Genomic DNA, 12,390 nt, shown 5'->3' with positions numbered 1-12,390 from the left:
TAGACAGAAATAAATCTCTTATATACCACATAAAAAAAAAAAAAAATCTTGGATTATTTATCAAGAGAGATCTATAAAAAAGAGTGAACCTAAAAGCGTGTGCGTGCTAAGTTCGACCCAATGTATTTGGGCCAATCTGCCAAATACATCGTTAGGCCTGATAGTGAGTATCTGGTCCATAATATTACTTTGGTCCACGGTCCATAGTGTGTATATATATATATATATTTTTTTGTCCGTACGTAAATTCCACACCTTTTTTTTTTTTTTTTTTTGGGGATCAATGCCGTCCAAGGTAATTAGTGCTACATGGTACGTAGAAACATGAAACATAGCATTTAAATTTTAATGCATGTTATTTTGTAATAACTAATTTCCCTTGTCCGACTCCTTTGGATCTTGATCTTTGAGACAGTCCAAGTTGGAACATTAATTTCCGTGTCTTTCTCTCACACTCACAATTTTCCATCTTCTTCCACTGCCACAAACACCACCCAAATCTCTCACCCTCCTTTTAGCAAATCTCACAAACGACAACTATAATCCCAAAGACGCCAAACTTTTTTTATTCTCTCTTTCTTTCATTCTTCTCTGTGTGTATGTGTCTCTCTCTCTGTATCCCTTCGTGAGTTATGGCACTGAGTAAGTCGCGTAACAACAAGCGCTCTTCCTCAAATTCTTACGCTTCTACTGCAACCACCGTGCTGTTCATTGCACTGTGTGTTCTGGGTGTATGGATGCTCACTTCCAACAATGTGGTTCCACCCCAAGCCACCACCACTCGCACCGCCACGTCCACTTCCACTTCCACGGGCGCTTCCTCATCATCTTCCTCCAATGATCTCCCCCAAGGCATCATCAAGTCTGCTGACAGTAAGTCGTTTGAAGACAGTCCCGGTGAACTTCCTGACGATGCCCTCAAAGCCGATGATTCAAACAAATCGGATGTTTCTAATGAAGAACAAGCAAAGGCTATTCCTGCTGAGGAAGATAGGAGCAGTTCTTCGGAACAAGAAAATGAAGGTGATAAACAAGAAGAACAGGCTGCCATTGAGGAAGAGAAGCAGAAAGAAAGCCAAACTCAATTATCCGAAGAAAGTTCGATGACTCAAACTCAACAGGTTAAAGTTTCTGAATCTGAGGAAAACTCGAAAGCTAGTAGTGACGAAGGTGGTGGTACTACTGGAATTGAAAAAGTGACGGAGAACAACGAGGTTCAGGAACAAAATAGTGACTCTGAAAGTGGTGAAACCGCACAAGAAAATCATGACCAACAAAAGCCAGACGAAGATCAACAACAACAGGATAAGATACTACAACAGCAACTACAAGAGGATGAAAACCGAGGGAATTCACGGGAGACTCAGAATCAAACGCCAGTGGAAGATCAACAACAACCCCAAACAGTACAAAATGAGGGAGATGATCAACAACAACAACAACAGCAGCAGCAGCAGGAGCAGCGACAGCAAGCCGATCAAGACCAGAAAAGCTCACAGGAATCTCAAAATGAGATATCAGAGGATGATCAACAGAAACGAGTACAACAGCACAAACATGAAAAGCAACAAAAACAACAACAAGAAAATTCGGAATCCACGGCTAAAACCGATGAATCAGCCGCGCAAGATCAATCATCGCAGCATGAATTCACAGACGTGACGAACCAGCAAACCGATGCAACCCAACAATCCGCAACGGTGGATCAACAACAACAGCAGGAGCCTCAGCAAAAAAAGAGTGGGAAAGAAGAAGCTAAGGCCGCTGAGTCAAACTCAGGCGAGACATTCCCTGGTGGGGAGAACTCCGGGATTCCAAAGGAGTCAAAGGAGTCGAAGAAAGCTTGGTCAACTCAAGCAGATCAGTCGGAAAACGAGAAGGAGAGACGGAAGGACGAGTCGGACGGTCAAGGGAGCATCTATGGATACACTTGGCAGCTATGTAACGTAACGGCAGGTCCAGATTATATACCGTGTTTGGACAACGAGCAGGCATTGAAGCATTTACATTCAACCAGACACTTCGAGCATAGAGAGAGGCATTGCCCTCTAGAAGGACCCACTTGCCTTGTCCCACTTCCTCAAGGCTACAAAACAACCATCGAGTGGCCACAAAGCAGAGACAAGGTAAAGAATATGATATGTGTATTAGTAGCAGAAACTGTAGGATGTGTGGAAGAATCTGTGGGTGTCTAACTTTCTTACTGTGAACCGGCAGATATGGTATCACAACGTACCACACACTAAGTTGGCGGAGGTGAAAGGGCACCAAAACTGGGTTAAGGTGACGGGTGAGTTCTTAACATTTCCAGGCGGTGGGACCCAGTTCATACATGGAGCGCTCCATTACATCGACTTTGTAGAACAGGTATACATACACACATATATACATACCAACCAAAATTCCGTCTGATATTATTGAGTTGACATAAATGGAATGAATAGTAAAATAGAAAGTTGAATGTTGGAGTTGTTATTGAGTGCAGTCAGTACCAGCAATCGCATGGGGAAAGCGAACTCGGGTAATACTGGACGTGGGTTGCGGGGTTGCGAGTTTTGGTGGCTATCTATTCGAGAGAGATGTCCTTACAATGTCATTTGCACCAAAAGATGAACACGAGGCTCAAGTTCAGTTTGCTCTTGAGAGAGGAATCCCTGCCATTTCTGCTGTCATGGGTTCACAGAGACTTCCATTTCCAAGTAGGGTTTTTGATATTGTTCACTGTGCTCGTTGCAGAGTTCCCTGGCATGCAGAAGGTTCTAATTCCAAATTTACTTGACATTAAATAATTTAACGTCCATGGAGATAATGATGCTTTTGACAACTTTAACGTGTGTATATACATACATATATAGGCGGACTACTTCTTTTGGAATTGAACCGGGTTCTACGACCTGGGGGTTACTTCGTCTGGTCAGCCACCCCTGTGTACCAGACGCTTGAAGAAGATGTACAAATCTGGAAAGGTAAAAATTATCAAAATAACTTGTATTGGCAAAAGAAACACGTACTGATCAGCATTCAGGAAGCTGCCATATATAATTTTTGATGATTTGACTTTTCATAGCGATGACCACACTGACGGCATCCATGTGTTGGGAGCTTGTGACCATCCAGAAGGATAAACTGAATTCCATTGGTGCTGCAATCTACCGCAAACCAACAACAAATCAATGCTACGATGAAAGAAAGCAAAACCAGCCTCCTATGTGTAAAAATGACGATGATCCTAATGCTGCGTGGTAAAATACTTTAGATGTGAACGAAACCAGTCTTATTTAGTAATGTTAAGTATGGTGGAAATTCTGTAATTGATTCTGTCGGATCAAGCCAGTTGCATTATTTTTCCTTCAGGTACGTACCTCTGCAAGCATGTATGCACCGTGTGCCAGTAGAAGAGGCAGAGAGAGGGACTCATTGGCCCGAAGAATGGCCAAGTCGATTACAAACACCTCCTTACTGGTTAAACAGCTCTCAATTGGGGATCTACGGGAAGCCTGCGCCACAAGATTTTGAAGCCGATTACAAACACTGGAAACGTGTCGTCAAGGATTCATATATGGCCAGGTTGGGAATCAGCTGGTCCAATGTCAGGAATGTCATGGACATGAGAGCTGTTTATGGAGGGTAATTTATTTATATCTCTATTCTACTTCTCAAAAGTAGAAAATCAGGACATCATATCTAAGCAATTCAAATTTTATATATATATATATATATATGGAGTGCAGGTTTGCAGCGGCATTGAAAGACGTTAAAGTTTGGGTGATGAATGTGGTGAATATAGATTCTCCGGATACACTACCAATAATCTATGAGCGTGGTCTTTTTGGAATATACCATGACTGGTGCCAATCTTTCAGCACCTACCCCAGAACGTATGATCTCCTTCATGCAGATCATCTTTTCTCAAAGCTGCAAAAGAGGTATACATATTAATTAATGGCTTCCATGTCTACTTTTCACTATGTTTTAGAACGTAACCTAGATGTAATTACGTGAGTGGGTTTTACAGGTGCAAACTTGCTAGTGTAATGGCGGAGGTTGATAGAATTGTGAGGCCTGGAGGAAAATTGATTGTTCGAGATGAGTCACGAGCAATTGGGGAGGTTGAGAACCTCTTGAAGTCTCTGCACTGGGAGGTTCATTTAACTTTTTCCAAAAACCAGGAAGGGATTCTTAGTGCACAGAAAGGAAATTGGCGACCAGATACACTGGCATCTTCCTGATCAGTTAGAGACATGAGCAATCCAAATAGTTTGGTTGTTATATAAAGCACTCCTCCTCGGACAATTTTATAGGCCAGCAATTTTTTCTGTGGCATCTTGTTTCTGGATGTAATTACTATCTTTTGCTGCAATTCAGAAAAAAAGATGGATGTAATTTTTACTGTTGTCAAATCTTATCAAACAGTGAGAAAATAGATAATGAGTCAAAAGCTTCATTTTTTTTTTTTTTTCCCCTCATTTTGTCTTCCAGCATAAGAGAAGTTTCATTTTTAATCAATTTAAGTAGCAGCATTTGATGAAAAACATACCGGAAACGCTCATCCTTAAAGATTAGATTTTGAACCGCATGAAAGAGTAAATGGAAGCTAAAAGTTGAAAGTTTGAGATTCTATGGTATTGTTCCCTCTATCAAACTCTTAAAATTAGAGTCATATTGGAGGGGGAAAAAAAAAAAATATATATATATATATATATATATCCTAGAAGTACGGAGACAATCCAGCCATTAGAAATGCAGGGCATTAAATAATATCGTGCTGAATCCGTAATAACTTGCTGAATAAGACATAGGCAATAACTATCAGAAAGAACAATGGTAGATGCAAAATTAACCGTCAGAAGTACATAAGTAATTAGATGAAAAGCACATCTAGGAAAATTTTTATACATTAATATAATCTCTAATAAAAAGAAAACGAATTTCGTGATATTCTCATAGTTATTAGCAAGTTCGTCAGTACATCAACATGAGTTCCGGTTACCATTAAGCTACATTAAATTGGACCTACTTTGAGGAGCAAAAAAACTTTTTTAATTATATGCAGCTTCATATTGGATATTTGTGTTCCTCATTTCATCAACTTGCTTCTAGAAGTTTCTGTAATTGACCACTCTCAACTGCAGCTTTGAGATCTGAATTACAAAAGTAGACATGCAACAAAGCAAATTGAAGAGAACAATGCAAGATATATTGACCAATCACCAACCAAACGGAAAAAGGTAAAACATTGTAAACACACACACACACACACACACACACAGAGACACACACAGAGAGTCGTGAACTAACCGTCAGAGCCACCAATATGTTTGCCATTCACAAATATTTGCGGAACAGTACGCCGTCCTATCAGATCTAGAAGAACACTCTGAATTTGGGGCCCATCATCTGTCACATGCATGATTTCAAACCATTTAAAAACATTTTTGGTTATTCGAAAAAGAAGCAGATATTTAACAACCTTTGCAGATGCATACCTCGAAGATCAAGCTCAACAACAAAGGGTTTCTCATGGAGTTCACTGAATATACGCTTGGAACGCATGCAATACCTAAGAGGAAAAACATATACTTTGTCATTTTACATAACATAAAAATACACATATCACACCCGAAGCACACAGGTACTCCATAGATCCTACTAAAGAGTGTATTTGATAGCATCTATTAGCATGACAATAGCTAATCAATCAACTTTGAAGACAACTCTTAAAATTCGAAAAGTACAGAAATATACATGATTCACCACTACATCCTTAGAATTTTTTTTATTATTTTTTATTTTTTAAAAAAAAGTGGTAAACAAAAATTACAAGAAGCACAAAATAATTCATCCAATTCGTGAAATAATTGGTGGAAGGGGATCCCCATCTCCAGTAAATTATGGTTTATTGTGCATAAATCCCTCTGACACCCAAAACGATTGAAAGTGGTTGTTTGAACTAATTTAGAACCCACAAATTAATAATAAGAAAATAAATTCAGAGACCCAAGGGAATCCAATAAATAAACGAGTAAAAGACCACACCCAATCCAGGTGGTTCCCAAAAGAAGGGGTTGAGAACAGTAAAAGAAGGAAAGCGAAACACCAAATATTCCAGGTTCATTCAAGAGTAAAGTCCATCGCTCCAAAAGTACATTTTGATCTTTTCCTAAAACATAACCTTATAAATTATAAATTAAATTATATTTGTGGAAAAAGAAATTAATTCAAATAAGCATGATTGACAGATAGCGCAAGTCTCAAATATCCAAAATCGTGGTTCCTTTCCTTGATACTTATGATTATCAATAAAGTAATAACTGTACAAAAATTTGAAAATAGGTTATGATCCACGAAAGAAGGACATTCTGTAGCAGTTTTTCCACCATCGATATGAGAAAAATCAAAAGAAATTCCTAATAATAATTAACATACGAAAGTCTAACATCAATTCACATGACAAACAGTAATTAACATAAAAACAACCTGGACTTCTGCGTTTGATTGCCCAATTCGTAAATCAAATTCAATTTATTTACCCAGTTTTTATTGAAGACATCCTCGCAATTCCTATATCAAATCCAAATTATCAATCAATCACACCCAATCTATCACTTTCGGTGGAAAAGAAAATCCTCTACGCCTGTGCAATAAAGCGAAAACTAGAAATGATAAAACTTAATTAAATTTCATCTATTATACGTGTATATGTATATATCGATGCAATATCTATAGATATATACACACACAGAGAGAGAGAGAGAGAGAGAGAGAGAGAGAGAGAGAGGTGGTGGAATTATGACGTACGGACAGTAGGATTTGGAGAAAATGGCAATTTTGTTGGAGTAGATGGCGTTGTGTACGAATGCCGAAGCAGAAGTGGAGGCTTTGGCTCCAATTGGTGCCGTCCCTAGCAGCAGCAAAGCCACCCCTGCCAGAATAACCAGACCCACCTTCATATTTTGCTTCATCGTCGTTTAGGTGATTTTACCAGTCTTTGCTGAGAACCCGCCCTCCTAAACTACCAGAGCGCGTTCACCACGGCGTTTACATATGACGGAGCTCCTGGGCCCATTTTGATGGGCCAGGGGTTTAACATTATGAGGCCCACGGAAAATAATAAAAGACTTTCGCTATGTTGCTGATTTGAAGGACTCATCATGAGTCATGAACTCAAAAGCTTCTCTATTTGCAATGGTCTTTTTTTTTTTTTTTTTTTTTTTTGGTAGAACCATTTGCAATGGTCTTAATTAAATTTTCTGAGTACTTTTATCATCTTTCTGAAGTTTATGAAAAATGAATTTGGAATTTTGAAGTGGTCTTAATATATAAAATGTTCTCATCCTATTCTATAACACTAAAACATAATGCAAATAAATAAATAAATAAAATCTAAAAAACAAAGCATTCCTTTTGGGAAAAACCAAAACATTGCTAGTTTTTTGTTTTTTTTTTTTTGATAAAAACATTTTTTTGGGGTAAAACCATTGCTAGTTATAGTTCGTATTTTAGTATATTTTGAACTAGTTCAGTTGACGATGCTTGTGTATTGCAGGTAGGTTTGTTCATTGAGAGATTCTTGTCCTATTGTTTATAATTTGGGGTTTCTCCTTTGTTAATAAATAAAAATACAAAATCCAAAAATAAAAATTAAAACCGTAAAGAGAAAAAACATTAAATAAAACAAAGCTTCTCTTTTCCAGGTTAAAATTGCAAAAAAAAAAAAAAAAAAAAAATCATTCTCTTGCACAATCGAAAACAACTAAATAGGTAGCGAGAAATCATTCGGATTAAATGGATATTAAATCAATATGAGATCTTATAAATTCTAATTATGAAAGTTTTTTTCCAATAATAATGATAATAATAAAAACCAAATCCCCAATATTATCTGTTACATCCATTTCACGAAAGAATAACAGTGAAACGTCATTCACAAAATAAAATAATGATAAAAAAAAAATACAATATTCGAACAAATGTTTAAGCGCTTCCTGGAAATCATGGATCAATCCGGTTCAACAAAAAGCAGCCTTCGAGATTAATTTAATTTTATACTCAAGAGGACTTTGAATTTGAATTGGCCTCCGATTCAGTTTTGTATAGCTTGTTGTATTCCTCGAGCTCCTCGTAATACACATCCCAAACGCACCGAACGCATCCGCTTCCGCAACAATCCCCAGGCAACGGCTTCTCCGGCGGCGGTGGAGCCCGCGACTGCTTCGATTCTGCATCATCTTCTTTTGCTTTGCTGTCGATACCCTGCTTCGTTGCCGATTCATATGGAAGGGTCTTATTCGGTGCTTCGTCGGCCATCGATTTCCTCCTGCAACGAGGCCCAAGGGATCGTGGTGGATAATTGGAGTTGGTGATGACTGGATTTGAATTTGAAGGAAGCACACGTTTTAGGGCTAGAACTCCTCTCATGGTCATGCCCAACCCCGTGTGGGTCCGGACATTCTCTTTCTTTGCTTGTTTATGATTGGATATCGCTGAGGTGTAAGCTGAAGTCCAACGCAGACGATGACGATGCACCGCCGTTTCCATTGAAGCAATTGAATGGAAATGGCTATGATATATAAGGATACATGTACCATGGAAATTAAAGACCGAAGGTCACGTGTCACCAATTTATTGGAGGAATTATATATACTGGACTCGGACCCACTATATATTTCTAGAAGTTGAGCTGCAGTGTACGGCATAGCAAGAAAATAATTTGATTTGAGTTTTTGGCAAACACATAGAATTAAAAAGATAATTTTATTTCATAGAAGAATTATGTTGCATGGTACAAAGAAGCACGGCGGCAAACGATGATGATAAACTTAATCAAGCAGCTAGAAGGTGGTTCATTTATTAACACACTTCAAATCCTTTTACTCCTATAATAAATAACAGTGACTGACTGCCGTGGAGTAATTATTCGTTTATTAACACATTTCAAATCCTTTTACTCCTATAATGAATAACAGTGACTGACTGCCGTGGAGTAATTAACATTGGTATATTATATATACGTGGCTATCTTTTAATCCCCAGGAGAAGCAGAAGTAGTCCAAAGTAGTCAAGTGCGTATCCCAGTCGGATAAATTTCTGCTTGAAGTCATTCCATGGAGGATATCTAGGGCCTATTTCTGGAAAGAAGCTTCCATGCATGACTGCTTTTTCATGGCTGAAGGTCTCAAATGAATACTTTCCATGGTACCTCCCAAACCCACTCTGTCCAACACCACCAAATGGTAGCTCATCACAAAGAAACTGCACAGAAATAACACATCCATTGCATAAGCTCTATGTTTTGTTTTTTTGAATGAAATACAGAGAAGAGGAGGAGCTAGCATAGTACTTGAACCATGACATCGTTGAAAGTCACACTTCCTGAAGATGTTTCTGATAAAATTTTTCCCTTCAATGCTTCATTCTTGGTAAATGCATAAATGGCAAGAGGCTTTGGCCTGCTGTTTATGAATTCAACGCTTTCCTGAATGTTTCTCAACTGTACACCAATGCAAAAACAATAAAAGGAAAATTTGTTTTGTTTTGAGACTTTTGCGATGTCAAAATCAAACAGAATTGTATATTTTCTCTTCTCTCACAGTGATTATAGGTAGCAATGGCCCAAAGATTTCTTCAGTCATGATCTCAGCATCAAGGGGAGGATTTAACAAGATTGTTGGCTCAATGAACCTGTAAAAATTTGCACAAATATATGAATTTAAGTCGCTATAGCTAATGAAGCAAAAAGCAATATCTAGAAACTGTAGAATTAATAGGAGGCATATGAACCTTTCGACCCATTATTCTTAATACCATTTGCTTTGCAAGTATCTTAGCCATGTTAGCAAAGAGCAAAGACTGAAAAAGCTGACAACTTACAGATTCTCTTCATCTAGAGAACCGCCATATACAATGGAATCCGCAACAAGAGGGTCCTCGATAAGATTCCGCAGTCTCTCAAAGTGGTGCTTATTCACAATTCTAGCCATTCTCTTTGTTTCTTTTGGGATTTCACCAAAACATCTCTTGATTATTCCCTGTGCTAACTCTATCTGAACACAAACAAATCCGGACGTTTAATACAAACTCATAGTTAAAAATTATACATGGAATGTGAATATAGGTGGGTGTTTTACAAAAACAGGAGCAAACTTCTCCTCAACAAGCATATAATCCACTCCTATACATGCTTGTCCACTGCAAGGTCCCCATTTCCCTGCAACAATCCTTTTGACCGCCACCTGATTGATCAGACACATAAGCATTAAACTAATTGATCATCTTCAAAGAATTTAATACTTAAAAAGGCCTCAACCATATAGACTTTGCAATTAAAGTAAGCCGACCTTAATATCTCTAGGATCCGAGAGGGAATCTAGAATGGTAGGGCATTTTCCACCAAGCTCTAGAGTGACGGGTGTTAAGTGCCTTGCAGCTGCAGTCATTACAATACGCCCTACTCGAGGACTTCCTGAAAGAGGCATTTTAAGATGACAATGTAGTGTTGAAAATCAAAATATTCTTTGCTTGCAATCCAGATGGTTTTCAATGATGAAACCACCAAAGAAACAAAACAGGATAAGTAGGACTACCATGTCTACTTAGGCACACTACCAGCTTAATTCAATTGAAAGAACACAGGGAAATTGCAGGGAGAGAATGAGGCTACCAGTAAAGAATATCTTGTCCCATTTTTGCTGCAGTAATAGTTCACTGATTTCTGCTCCACCTTCAATGACTTTGATGGCCTTGCTGTCCATGTGAAGAGGGATATAATGGGCAAGAAAAGCAGAGCATGCTGAGGCTTGTTCTGAAGGTTTAATAACCACTGTGTTTCCTGCCGATATTGCTCCTATCAAAGGGTCCAATGCCATTGCTGCATACGAACAAAATAATTACTATCCTGCTTCTCATCTTTTTGCTAACTTACTCTGATAAATTTTTTACTCTTAATTAACTCTGATTATAAGAAATTCCGGTTAAAATCTCTTCCAATATTATGAGTTTGATTATAAGAAATTCCCATCTTCCAATATATTTTTTTTCAATAATAAATGCTGAAAAAGATACTTGATAAAAGGCCCTGTGACTTGTATAAATAATGTGGGCTAGAAACAGAGTGGCATGGTAATTGCTCATTGACCCACAATAAATTAGATAAGCATTCAATACTTAAAAAAGGTTGAAAAGATTAGTTAAGACAGCAAAAAATAATAGAAAACTTGCGATAGTTCAATCTTAATAAATTGACATATATGTGGTCATAGAACTCTTGAATTATTTCACCAAAACATAGTAATTAATAATAAAACTATATTAATGGACTCACCTATAGGGAAGTTCCAAGATGAAAATATGACAACAACGCCAAACGGTTCAGGCAGGACTTCTCCTTTTGCAGGAAAGAAAAGCAATGGCAATGAACTCTGCAAATTTCCAGAAATTAACGAACAAAAATTTACATCAATCTGCTATTTACCTTACATTTAGTAATTACCCGATAATACCTGCTATTAAATGCACTGGACAGACGGCACAGTCTTCGCAATGCCGAATCTAACAAATATTGTCTATGAATTAATCAAAGTTACGGCCACTTACAAGGCATTGATGTTTACCCAAAGAGGCAAAGAAAGAGGCTTTTATATACCCTGTCAAGCCCGAAGCTCGAATTCCATTTATATATATAACCTTACCTCAAAAAGAGTAGCTCAAACATTGAACCATTAAATTAAATTTTAAATAATTAAAGGAAATTAATTTACCTTTTTAGCGGCCGTCCATTTGTCTATATTGTTCAAAGCATAGTTGATAGATTTTAGCACTACTCCAACCTGCCATGGAAGTAATTAAATTTACAAGTCAAACAGTACTGAAATTTGATAAATCCAAGGCCTAGCTTCAAAATTTCAAATACATCCACATAAAAATGCTTAAAAGATAAAACCTTATCCAGTACAAACATATGTGGTTTTATACCTCGTCCCTATAAGCTTCAACAGGGTGTTTCCCAAGATCATCATACAGTGCTTTCATAACCTTGTCTTCATTGTCGTTGATGAGCTGAATTAGTGCTCGAAGTTGGTTTTTTCTCCATGAAACACTTCGAGTTTTGCCACTTCTAAAGGTTTTCCTCACCTCAGCCAAGCTTTCTTCTAATACTTCAATCTTTGCTTCCATGTTGATCAACACCTTAACAAGATCTCAGAAATCAGGACTTGGGTTTCTATGGTCTTTTTTGTCACCCAGTTGTTTCTTCTTCTCTTTTTCTATACAATTTTTTTTTATATGCACGCTTTAAAAGCCACAACCAAACACTGCAACTTCAAAGGAGCCGACATTAAAAGCACCCAACTAATTGATCAATCATGGGTTTAAAAATCTTATTGCATTTATTAA

At 37.7% G+C, this 12,390-nt stretch overlaps 3 protein-coding genes across 3 annotated transcripts; 1 reads left to right on the top strand and 2 right to left on the bottom strand.

Moving 5' to 3' along the window:
• Positions 1-307: 307 nt before the first annotated feature.
• Positions 308-4,456, top strand: LOC107406040 (probable methyltransferase PMT27). The gene is made up of 8 exons (XM_016013135.4): positions 308-2,126; positions 2,218-2,367; positions 2,486-2,756; positions 2,856-2,966; positions 3,068-3,242; positions 3,355-3,627; positions 3,732-3,926; positions 4,016-4,456. Exons 1-8 carry the CDS (start codon positions 633-635, stop codon positions 4,227-4,229), a joined length of 2,883 nt encoding a protein of 960 aa, XP_015868621.3. The 5' UTR covers positions 308-632; the 3' UTR covers positions 4,230-4,456.
• Positions 4,457-4,803: 347 nt separating this feature from the next.
• On the bottom strand, positions 4,804-8,553 carry LOC107409756 (uncharacterized). The gene is given in 5 exon segments (XM_048479057.1): positions 4,804-5,141; positions 5,299-5,397; positions 5,487-5,560; positions 6,799-6,956; positions 8,050-8,553. Coding segments are annotated over 5 exon segments (876 nt in total). The 5' UTR covers positions 8,539-8,553; the 3' UTR covers positions 4,804-5,085.
• Positions 8,554-8,737: 184 nt separating this feature from the next.
• LOC107409186 (aldehyde dehydrogenase family 3 member F1) lies at positions 8,738-12,305 on the bottom strand. Its single transcript, XM_048479055.2, has 10 exons — positions 11,971-12,305; positions 11,757-11,825; positions 11,321-11,417; positions 10,661-10,867; positions 10,338-10,462; positions 10,128-10,232; positions 9,871-10,043; positions 9,591-9,681; positions 9,341-9,490; positions 8,738-9,252 (listed from the first exon to the last, which is right to left on the bottom strand). The coding sequence occupies exons 1-10, from the start codon at positions 12,169-12,171 to the stop codon at positions 9,016-9,018; spliced, it is 1,455 nt and encodes a 484-aa protein (XP_048335012.2). The 5' UTR covers positions 12,172-12,305; the 3' UTR covers positions 8,738-9,015.
• Between the last annotated feature and the right edge of the window lie 85 nt (positions 12,306-12,390).

Source organism: Ziziphus jujuba, chromosome 7 (genome assembly GCF_031755915.1).
Source record: "Ziziphus jujuba cultivar Dongzao chromosome 7, ASM3175591v1".
In the NCBI taxonomy this organism is placed as follows: Eukaryota; Viridiplantae; Streptophyta; class Magnoliopsida; order Rosales; family Rhamnaceae; genus Ziziphus; species Ziziphus jujuba.
Note: the sequence above shows the minus strand (reverse complement) of the source record. Positions and strands in the feature narration are given on the sequence as shown.